This window comes from Pediculus humanus, genomic scaffold, assembly GCF_000006295.1.
Source record: "Pediculus humanus corporis 1103172107775 genomic scaffold, whole genome shotgun sequence".
In the NCBI taxonomy this organism is placed as follows: Eukaryota; Metazoa; Arthropoda; class Insecta; order Psocodea; family Pediculidae; genus Pediculus; species Pediculus humanus.
In genome coordinates, this window is record NW_002987371.1 from 934,031 (window position 1) to 945,166 (window position 11,136).

An 11,136-nucleotide genomic window follows, 5' to 3' on the forward strand; every position below is an offset into this window, starting at 1 on the left:
ATTTAGGAAGGTAAGAGTAAATCATTTGAACATAATTTTCTGCCATAAATTACGATTGAGTTTTCAAGCAATCATTTATCGCTAAAAATCATTTTTAATCACTAAATACTTTAAAACATTTAACAATTTCTCTGTAAATAGTTTAGTGGAAACTTTTTAAAAAAATTCTCATGGTAAATTTTAATAGGTTATGGTACCTTAAAATAATATTTCAAATGTTGAGTAGTCGATTGTAAACTCATTTTCAGGAACTGTTGAAGAAAAATTTTTTTTTACATAAATGAAATGTCTGCAACAAGATAAAACTAGTTTTGTTTTCAGATTTGAGAATGAATCAGATTTATCATTTTCAACTTATCAGTATCAATTCAATATACATGTACCTTTTATTAACAAGATATTAAATTTAAATATCTGTGAGAGTTTCTGTTGTGAGAATTGTACAATTATTGAAAATTTAAAACTTTTTTTAACTAAACTTAAAGTTAATTTTTTCAAAGACAAAGAAGCCGACGAGTTAATAAAGGATGGGAATGAATCATTAGTAGGAGAGATCAAATCAAAAATTTCAAAAAATTTAAAATCCCCAAAAAAATTCATTTGTAAAAAATGTCAGGAAGTTTTTCACACAAGACTCGGTTTAAAAAATCACGTGAAAATTCATTGCGATATAAAAAAATTTTCTTGCGAGATTTGCAATAAGAATTTCGGACATCGTTTCAATTTATCTCGACACGTAAAAGTCATACACGAAGGTGTTAGAAATCACGTTTGTTCGGATTGTGGTAAAAGATACAGGTCACACGGTGAGATGGAAGATCATAGAAACATTCACAAAGTTCAAAATAAGATCATTTGCGAAGAATGCGGACGGATTTTTCTCACCAAAGCATCATTTTACCCCCACAGAAAATTTCATCGAATGTCTAAAACTAAAACGGTTCACGGAAATAAATACGGTTGCGACGAATGTAAAAAAAAATTCACTACGAAAAAATCAAGAGATCAGCACATGCTGATACATACGGGAGAAAAACCGATCGTGTGTGCCGTCTGTGGGAAAAATTTTAGAACGAAAGCTAATTTTAGACAACATTCAAAAGTTCATACGAAAATCAGACCGTTCGGTTGCGATCACTGTGGGAAAGCGTTCGCCAGAAAAGATCATTTGAAAATTCACGTTCGATGTCATACGGGAGAAAAACCGTTCGTTTGTGATTTCTGCGGAAGAGGTTTTGCACAAATGAACGATATGAAAAAACACTCTAAATTACACGCAAAAAGCTAACGAGAAATATTTTCAATTATTTAAAATTGTTTTCTTTTAAATCATATAATTGTCAAATGACGCCATCTTAAAAAATTTAGTTTTGTAAAAATTTTCAAAATTCTACTATTTTATAATTAACAATAATCTATTTGAATTTATTGTTGATAAAATTATTATTTAGTCGTATCTTTGTCAAGTCAGTAACTTTTAAAATTTATTTACAACAAAAGAAAATTTACTTACAGGACAAAAAAATTAAGGAAGAAAAAAAAGAAATTAACAATTCATGGAAATGGGGATAAAAACATAAATAATATTGTCGTATTGAATTTGACTAGATGTAAAACTTCATCATCATCATCATCATCATCATCATCATCATTCCAGACAGGATTGGAAAAAGGGAATGGGATAAATTTAAAAAAAATTACTCAGGATAGAGTTTTAGAATCTTTACGTTGTCCATTATGCAGGAAAACATTCGATCATCACACGCTTTTTTTAAACGATTTATATTCTCACTTAATCGATAATTATAAGTTTGATAAAAATTATTTCACAAGTGAAATTGAATGTCGAATTTGTAAATTCAGTTGTGATACATCGGAGGAATTAATTAAACACGTGATGGAACATGCAAAAACTAAATTTCCTTTTAACGCAAGTAGTATCGATGAGAGAAAAATATTGACACAACAAAAAGACGCGATGGGAAATGAAGATGGAAAACCCGTTTGTTTAATATGCGGGAAAGTTATATCGACGAAATACTCGATGAAACGTCACATGGATACTCACACGGGGGAAAAAAAATTCACGTGTCATCATTGCGGAAAACAATACGCTCAGGATTCAGGTTTGCAACGTCACGTGACAGTCATACACGAAGGAATACGACGATATAAGTGTCCCATTTGTTCGAAAGTGTTCGATTCAAACGGGGAATTGAAATCTCATCAAGATTCTCATTCCGATCCGAGGCCTTTTCAATGCGATCAATGCGGTCGAACTTTCATTCATCAAAAACATTTGTACCATCACAGAAAGTATCATCACACAGCGAACGGAATGAGACGTCTTTGCAAAGTTTGCAATCGTCATTTTTCAAGTCCGAGCGTTTTGAAAAGGCATCACAAAGCGATTCATTTGGGTTTGAAAGAATTTCAGTGTCACGTATGCAGCGCGCAACTGAGCACAAAACATTATTTGCAAGAACATTTGAAATTGCACTCGGACGAAAGATCGGAAGTGTGCAAATTTTGCGGTAAAACATTTCAAATGACCGGAAATTTAAGGCAACATTTGAAAACGCACATGAGGAAAAGTCAAATTTGTTACGTGTGCGGTAAGGGATTCACGAGGAAATGTCATTTGCTCATACATTTGGGATCTCATAAAGAAATCGAACACCTTGAATGCGAATATTGTCAAAAAGGTTTCATACTTAAAAGTGATTTGGAAAAACATATTAAAAGAGAACACGGATGAAATCAAAATTTCACTAAAATGTAAAATTTCATCGGCTAAATTATTATTATTATTTATAATTATTTTTTTTAATAAATGAAATAATTTATTAGTTTAAAGTACTGAATATGAAATTTTTTATTAGTGATTTTTTATAACTATGTATATTACTTAATTAATTATTAATCAACTTTAATGTTATTAATGCATGCGCATATATGTATGTAAAATGGCTTTCTAATTTGATAAAACTAATACAATTTCGTTTAGCATTTATTAATTTAAAATAATTTATGTATTTCATTCACATTAAATTTAATTATATGTAAATCTTACATTTTCTATCATTAATAAAAGGGTTAATAATTAATTTTGGTGATGGTGATGGTGGTGGTGGTGGTGGTGGTGATGGTATAAGTTGGTAATAGATTTAAGGGGTCTTCATAAAAATTTCTATATATCACAATCGTTTTCTTTCTTTTGTTACAACACTTTGTAATTGTTGCGAAAATCTTTTATTCCAGAGATGAAGTAAAATTTACGATGGGTATTATGTCGACGGATTCGTCGTCGAATCGTTTAATTAACTATTTGGATGATTCCAACTCCGAACCCGAGTCTAAATATAGTCCGAAATTCGAAGAATGCAATTTAAATAATACGGATAAATGTAATCCTAGGGAAAAAATCCAAGAGAAAACGGTTGTAACAAAAGAAAGACGATTTTACAGGTGCGATATTTGTAAAAAAGTTTTCAATCGAAGGTTTAATTTCGAAAGACATTTGTCCGTTCATTCCGGAGATTCGTACACGTGTCACGCTTGCGGAAAACAATACAAAAGACAATCCGTACTCGACAGACACATAAAAATAATTCACCAACAAATAAAATTTGCTAATTTATCTTGTAGTTATTGCGGTAAAGTATTTTCTTCGACTCAAAGTCTCGAAGATCATTTTAGGACTCATACGGGAGAAAGGCCGTTCATATGCGAAATATGCGGAAAAGATTTCAGGGCTAGACCCAATCTCATTGCTCATAAAAAAATTCACACGGGAGAATTACCCTTCGCCTGTTCTCTTTGCGATTATCGATGTCGTCTCAAAAGTACTTTTATAGATCATTGTCAACGTCACGAAGGTACGCGATCGTGCCTGTGTTCGATATGCGGAAAAGGATTCGTTAACAATTACGATTTGATGAAACATAAGAAAACTCATTCGAAAGAAAGGCGATTCTCTTGTTCGTTTTGCAGTTTGACGTTCGTCATGAAAAGATATTTAAAAGTTCATTTGAAAACTCATTCACAAAAAATGGTGGATAATTCATAATAATAATAATAATAATGTTTTTTTTTTTTTAATGAGAAAAATGAGATTTTTGAAGTTTTCGAGGTGTTCGAGGTTTTAAATTAGGAGGATGCTTGGTTATTTTTTTTTTAAGAGGAGTGTAAATTATTTTTTTTCTCCACTACCACCACACCGAAATGATGAAATTTTAAGGTAAGAATTTGCACGTGTTGCTTTAATTTCCCAAAACATATTAAACTAATCGAAACAAAAAAAATTTCTTGTTAATGAAAAACATTTAACTATGCAACATAATAAAGTATGATATTTATATTTCAGAAGAAATATACGTAATGAAACCGAGACGAACCGAAACGGAAATAATTATAAAGATGATAATGTCGAAAAACAACAAGATATCGATGAGTATTTAATCGAATCGATGACTTCGATTACAAATAATAACGATAAAATGAAATGTTTGTCGTCACTCGAACAACAACAGGAAGTGAGTTCCGAAGAGTTTAAATGTAACGATTGCGGAAAAGCATTTAAGGAAAAATCGAAATTATCGAATCATTTAAAAAAACATGGAAGGGAATCGTCGGACGTGGATAAATTGAAAAAATTTTCATGCAGCGTTTGCAATAGAAAATTTAAATTCGAGGACAACGGATTGGCCCACGAGAAAATATGCGGTAAAAAAGAAGGAATGACTCACAAGTGTTCGGTTTGCAACAAACGTTTCGAATCGAAAATCCTTGCCGATCAACATTGGACGTGTCATCACAAATCCTGCGTGTGTCATTTTTGCGGTCAATCATTTTCCAAATCCGAATCTCTCAAGCAACACGTCAAAACCGTACACGAAGAATTCAAATTGGTTTGTCATTACTGCGGTAAAAAATTTTCTAGGAAAGCGAGATTGCAAGAACACCTACAATATCACACCGGGCAAATGGAATTCACGTGTCACGTTTGCGGAAAAGGTTCGACGAATTCGTATTCGTTCGGCATACACCTGGCGACTCACTCTCAAGAAACACCTTACTCGTGTTCGTTTTGTCCGCGAACGTTCAAACACATGAAATACGTTTACATGCACGAAAGATGCGTTCATTTGAAATTGAAATCCGGTCAGAGTTATGCGAAGCCGAAAAAACCGGGGAAAAACGTCGTCGAACGAACGTGTTCCCTCTGCGATAAAACATTTAAAAGAGTAAGTGCACTTTTGATACACAAGCGATCCGTACACGAGGGTAAAAACGGGTACGTGTGTAAATTATGCGGTAAAGATTTCAAATACTCTTATCTGTTGTTCGTCCATAAGAAAAAACATCATTTTCCGGAACTGTGTAAATACTCGTGCGAAATATGCGAGAAACCGTTTCCGGTTAAAACGGAATTGAAAAATCATTTGCGTAAACACACGGGAGAAAAACCCTACGTTTGCGGTCTGTGTGGTAAATCGTATTCGTTTCACGGGTCGTTGAACATGCACAAAAAAACTCAACACGAAAATAAGAAAATATTCAAATGCACCATTTGCGAATGTTCTTATAATTTCAAATCCCATTTAACGAGACACATGAGCGTGCACGTGGAAAAATACGCGACTTTAGATTTAAACCTGAACGAAAACTTAACGTCGTGATGATGATGATGATGATGATGATGATGATATTCTCGAATGAATGGTAGTGGTAGTAGTAGTAGTAGTACCCCCATGATGACTACGTCTTCTCGGGTCGACCATTAATATTTCATCTTTCATCTTTCGTTTGATTTTTGTTGTTGTACGAAACGAAAGGATTATTATTATTATTATTATTGCGTTTGAATTTGTTGTTCTGTCGGCTGGGGTGGTACAAAACCCAAATCGCCTTTTTTATAACAGTAAGATATTCTTTTCGTACTAGAAAAAAATGAAAAAAATTTGATTGTTAAATTGTTTGTTGTTGTTTGTTGTTGTTGTTGTTACAAAATGTTTGTTTGCTTACAGGTAACGTTCTTTTTCAGACATTTCCGCTCTATTTAAAATCTGCAAAAGATTATTTAACAATGCGAGACGTTTGCTAAGTATTATCTCTTCGGATTCTTCGGGGGTTTCGTGTATTCTCAACGCATCTTTAACGGCATTAACGGCTCTGTGCAGGATACCGTACAAACGTCTCGAATTTAATTTCAACGCGGCTATGTCGGCATATAATTTAGCAGCATTCGTTTGACCCGTTGACAATCTTTCGCTGAGTTTTTTTATCTTGGGGGGGGGAAAAGAAACAAAAAACCGGAAATGATTATTTGGCAGCGAAGTAAAAAAAACGTGTGAATAATCATCATCATCATCATTTTATTACTCACTTCTCCATTGGCTTCTTTTAATTTATCATCCGTTTCGTTTAATTTATTTTTAAGGGTTTGACAATATTTTTCCATTTTGTAATATTTTTTAATTTTTTCCTCGTCTTCTTCGCGTTTTTTAATGAGATCTTCGATGACCTGAAATTATTATTATTGTGGTAAATCAACTGGAAGGGGAGCGGGGCGGGGGAGGAGAAATAATAATAATAATAAATTTCTATTGTTTTTATCACCTTGATGAGTGTTAAATTTTTTTTCAACACCATATTTTTTTCCTCTTCAACTAATTGACCGTTAATTTTAATTTCCTGTATTAATTTTTTCATTTTTTCATTTTCTTTTATCATTTCTATTTGTGATTCTTGCATGGTTGTCAACTTGAAAAGAAAATGTCCGTTCGTTATTAATGGGGGGGGGGAGGGGTGGAAGTAAGAAATCGTGAGTTTTAATTTTTCTTCAATTCTTTTGTTCTCGTTTGCTCGTTTGTTTGTTTGTTTGTTTGTTTGTTTTGGTTGTTTTAAATTAATTTGCACGCTTTTAACCTTTTATTATTAATTTTAAAATTTTTTTGTTTACCTCGTTATTCACCGCAATATTTTCACGTATCATTTTATGAGTTGTCGACGCCATTCTTAAATCCGTTGCTTTTTGAAATTCCAATGATAATTTTAATAATCTCGTTTCCATTTCTTTTTTCAATCTAACAAAAAAAAAAAAAAAAAATTAGTAATTGATTGATTGATTACGTCATCAATAACTTCATTTTATCATTAAGTAATAATTAGAATTCGTTTCTACTTGTTTTTTTCCAATATGAATTTTTTTTCATTTTCGTATAAATTTTTCTTATGTTTTTCTTCTTGTTCCCTCATTTTTTTTTCCTGTTGTAAAAATTTACTCGTTAATTCTTCTTTTTGCGTTCTAAATTCTTCCAACGAATTTAATTTACCCACTAAAAAGAGTAATTTTATTATTATTGTTATTATTTTCATACTGCTTTTGTGTTAACGAATAGTTTTTAAATTTAAATTAATTTTTTTTGTTTGTTTGTTTGTTTGTTTGTTTTGTTTGTTTGCTTTGTTTGTTATTATTAACTAACTAACTCACTTAATAATTTTATTTCAGATGTCAATTCGTTTTGCATGTTTTTATACTCTTGCTCCATATTTGTTATTTTCTCTTTGTAACTGACAACGCCAGATTCCATCGACTGTAAATATAAAAATATCGATCGAGGTAAGTTTAAAACAATCAATTTTAATATAATAATAATAATAATAGCATACCTGTTTCAAACCGTCAAATCTTTCCTGCAGTTCTGATAATTCGTTTGTTTTCGATATCAGGTTTTTTTTTAAAAAAGCAATTATGTCCGATCTATCTTCGTCTAATATTTTTATATTTTCTTCCAGTTGTAAATTTAACGTTTCCAAATCTTCACATTTTGATTTTAACCTTTTAATTTGAATTTTCATACCTGGAATGAGTTTGAAAAGACAAAAGGAAAAATGGAAAATTTCATTTATATTTTGATTATTATTATCATTATCATTTTCACCTGTTCAATTTCCTATTTAAATCGTTCAATTGTATTTCGTAATATTCTCTATCGACCTCTGTTAAAACATCTTTTTCTTCCTGTTCTTTTTTTTTCTTTTTATTTCCATTTTTTTTATTTCCTCCCATATTTTTCCCGTTTTTCCCGTTTTTCCCGCTTTTCCCTTTTTTCTCTTTTTACTCGTTTAGTAAAAAATTTATTTTACTTTTTGTATCGATTAAACGGTTGTTTGGCGGCCCGGTCGTTGGTTGCTAACAAAATTTCATCCCTTAAATTTTTTTCAACTTTCTGACACGGGGGATGTGGGGGTGGGAATGACGGGGAGGTGGAGATGGAGGGTGAGGGGGGAAAGTTAAAATTTATCGATATCCAATTGATTATTTTATCAAAGATTTTTATTGTTTCAGTTTTGTGTTCAAGCCTTTATTAAATTTTTCCTTCTAACGTTTTACCAACAACATCTTCTTCCGTGAGAAAAGCGCCACCGCCTCCGCCACCACCACCATCGCCATCACCATCTAACTCGTTTAAAATATTTAAATTAAAGCAAAAAGAAAATAAATCTCCGGGAAAGAAAGAAAGAAAGAAAGGAACCGAATTAAAAGGAGTTTAAAAAAAGTTAGTTTCTTTTCCTTATATATTATTATTATTATTATTATTATTATTATTATTATTATTTTATTACTAAATTAAAAACGTTAAGCGGAAAATAAATTTAAGGATCATTAAAAAAGGATAGAGAGAGAGAGAGAGAGAGAGGGAAAAAAGGTTTAAAAGATGAATTTGTAGGATTTAAAAAAAAAAAAAAAAAAAATTTATTCATAGAAAAACTCGATAAATTAGTACAAACGAATAAGACAGATTTGACATTGTGAAGCGAGAAAGAAAGAAAGAAGGAAAAAGAAAGAAAGAAAAGGATGGATGGATGGATGAAAATGGGATAAGGGATAAGGGGGTAGGGAGAGAAAGGGAAAAAGGGGGAAGAGAGACAACGACATGGAAATTTAATGAAATTAGAAAATTTTGTTTTTATTCCAAAATCCGGGGGAATGAGCCAAAGGAGCCATATTGGAAAACGCCATTAAAAAATTTTCCTAATAAAAAATTTTATTATTATTATTCCGTTAAAAAAAAAAAAAAAAGGAAAAAAGGAAAAAGAAGGAAAAGGTAAAAAAAAGTGAGGAGGAGGGGGAGGAGGGGAAAAAACAAAAAACAATTTAAATATGAGAAAAACTCTAAAAGAATCGTAAAACTAAAAAATAAAAATAAAAAATTTATTTGTTATTTTCATAAGGTTTTTATACGATTTCCGGTTTGATTTGTATTTCCGGTTCGTATAAAAATTGATAATGATTTTTAAACTCGTTCGAAAATCAAAAAAAAAAAAAAAAATCATTTTTAATGCGAATTAAATATAAAAAGGAAGGAAATAGAAAATAATGCCCCCCACCTCCCCGCCCCGCCTTTTTTACAAATCTCGATTAACCGGGAGGAGGGGGAGAAGGGGAGGGAAAAGGAAGGAGAAAGATGGGAACAAATAAACAATCGAAAAAAAAATTATTATGTGATATCATTATTTAATTAAAGTAAATTTATATTATATGTATTTTGACATTTTTTTATTTTATTCTTTTTTAATAATAATAATAATAATTTAATAAAAATACGGTCACGTGTATGTGAAACGGAGGGAGGGAGGAGGAGGAGGGAGAAATGTGAGGGGAGTGGGAAGAGTGGAGGGGGAAATGGGGAAAACTTGAAAATATTTTTAAAATTTTTTTTACTTAAAGTTTTTTTTTTTTTTTTATTTATTCATTACCTTGTTTATGTTTATGTTTATGTTTTTTTGTCTTCTGCTTCTCACGCACATAAAAATGATAAGAATGATAAGATATGTTAAAACATTGAATGTAGTATAATTTTATTATAATTAATTAATTAATTATTATACTTATTCATATCAACATAAATTATGTAAATTAATTTACAATTATTAATTAATGGTAAAAAAAATTATTATTATTATTATTTATTTTTTGTTTTATAAAATGATAAATTTGATAATTACGTGTATATTTGTTAAGTATTATTATTATTATTATTATTATTAATTATTAAAAAATTAATTTTGATTTTCGTTATTTTTTTGCGGGAGTAAAGGCGAAGTGTTGGAAGATGTGGATGGAAACATCATGGGTAACTTTGGAAGAGCATCTTGAAGAGTTCCGATAAAAGCAGCAGCAATGCTTGGAGAACTCGGTGGAAGAAATCCGTGAGCGTTGTAAAGAGCGGAAAAATAAACGGGATCGAGAAGGGGAAGAATGGGATGATTGTCGGGAAGTTCTTTGGGTTGATTCGGATCGAAAGAATCGGGAAATGGAAAATGTGGGAAATGATGAGAAGGAGGAAATCTCGATAGAAATTCACTTTTAACTCTTCCCTGATGATTGTCGACGACGACGTCATTATTATCATCATTATTCGTATCGTAATTACTCGGATTGTTAAAATGTTTAACGTTTTTATTATGGCCGCCGTGGGAATTGTTCTCTTGTTTGTGACCACCTTTCGAATCCAACGTTTTTCTCATTTGCTGTAAGAATTTTTGCTGCTGTTGCATGGATCTCCTTTGTTGCTGTTGTATTTTAGCAATTTGCAATTGTTCCGGTATCGATGGTTTTTTATTTATAGGATTAACAAGTTTTATTTCGACGTTGTTCGACGTTCTCGATAAAAATGATTCTGTCGTCGTCGTCGTCGTTGCTGCTGCCACCACGGAGTTATCGGATCTCTCGTGATTATTATTATTATGATATGTTTTTCTTTCCCGCGATTTTTCGTGATCGTCAGACTTACTAATTTTACAACTTAAATCCAACACGTTGGATGCATTATTTATTTCCGACGAAAATCTATCAATAATGGAATCTTTGACCGATTGATTATCGATGTTTTTGATGATGTCATCCTTCGGATTACCGTACACGAAGCCATCCTTGTGTGAAAAAATTGATTTGGATTGGGTCACGTGTGAATTTTCACCGCCTTGCGAAGAATACCTTCGATAGGGTTCGATAGGTCTTCCGTGTGTCGAACTCGTTCGAGAATTTTCGATCGATACATCGGATTCGATCGGTCCATCGTGCGATATATCGAAACTCGACGAATTGTTGCATAATTTTTTACTCAT

The 11,136-nt window shown here is 31.6% G+C and overlaps 3 protein-coding genes across 3 annotated transcripts; 1 reads left to right on the forward strand and 2 right to left on the reverse strand.

Annotated features, from left to right (window-relative positions):
• Window positions 1–280: 280 nt before the first annotated feature.
• On the forward strand, window positions 281–5,681 carry Phum_PHUM361870 (zinc finger protein, putative; the record flags this gene model as incomplete). The annotated part of the gene is made up of 7 exons (XM_002428029.1): window positions 281–971; window positions 1,005–1,232; window positions 1,713–1,730; window positions 2,127–2,705; window positions 3,489–4,054; window positions 4,551–5,120; window positions 5,169–5,681. 7 exons carry the CDS (start codon window positions 281–283, stop codon window positions 5,679–5,681), a joined length of 3,165 nt encoding a protein of 1,054 aa, XP_002428074.1.
• A 342-nt stretch (window positions 5,682–6,023) lies between these two features.
• Phum_PHUM361880 (Centrosome protein, putative) lies at window positions 6,024–8,074 on the reverse strand (the record flags this gene model as incomplete). The annotated part of the gene is made up of 8 exons (XM_002428030.1): window positions 6,024–6,287; window positions 6,389–6,526; window positions 6,622–6,765; window positions 6,965–7,088; window positions 7,187–7,340; window positions 7,496–7,598; window positions 7,675–7,843; window positions 7,947–8,074. The coding sequence occupies 8 exons, from the start codon at window positions 8,072–8,074 to the stop codon at window positions 6,024–6,026; spliced, it is 1,224 nt and encodes a 407-aa protein (XP_002428075.1).
• Window positions 8,075–10,068: 1,994 nt separating this feature from the next.
• Window positions 10,069–11,136, reverse strand: Phum_PHUM361890 (uncharacterized protein; the record flags this gene model as incomplete). The annotated part of the gene is made up of 2 exons (XM_002428031.1): window positions 10,069–10,941; window positions 10,975–11,136. The coding sequence occupies 2 exons, from the start codon at window positions 11,134–11,136 to the stop codon at window positions 10,069–10,071; spliced, it is 1,035 nt and encodes a 344-aa protein (XP_002428076.1).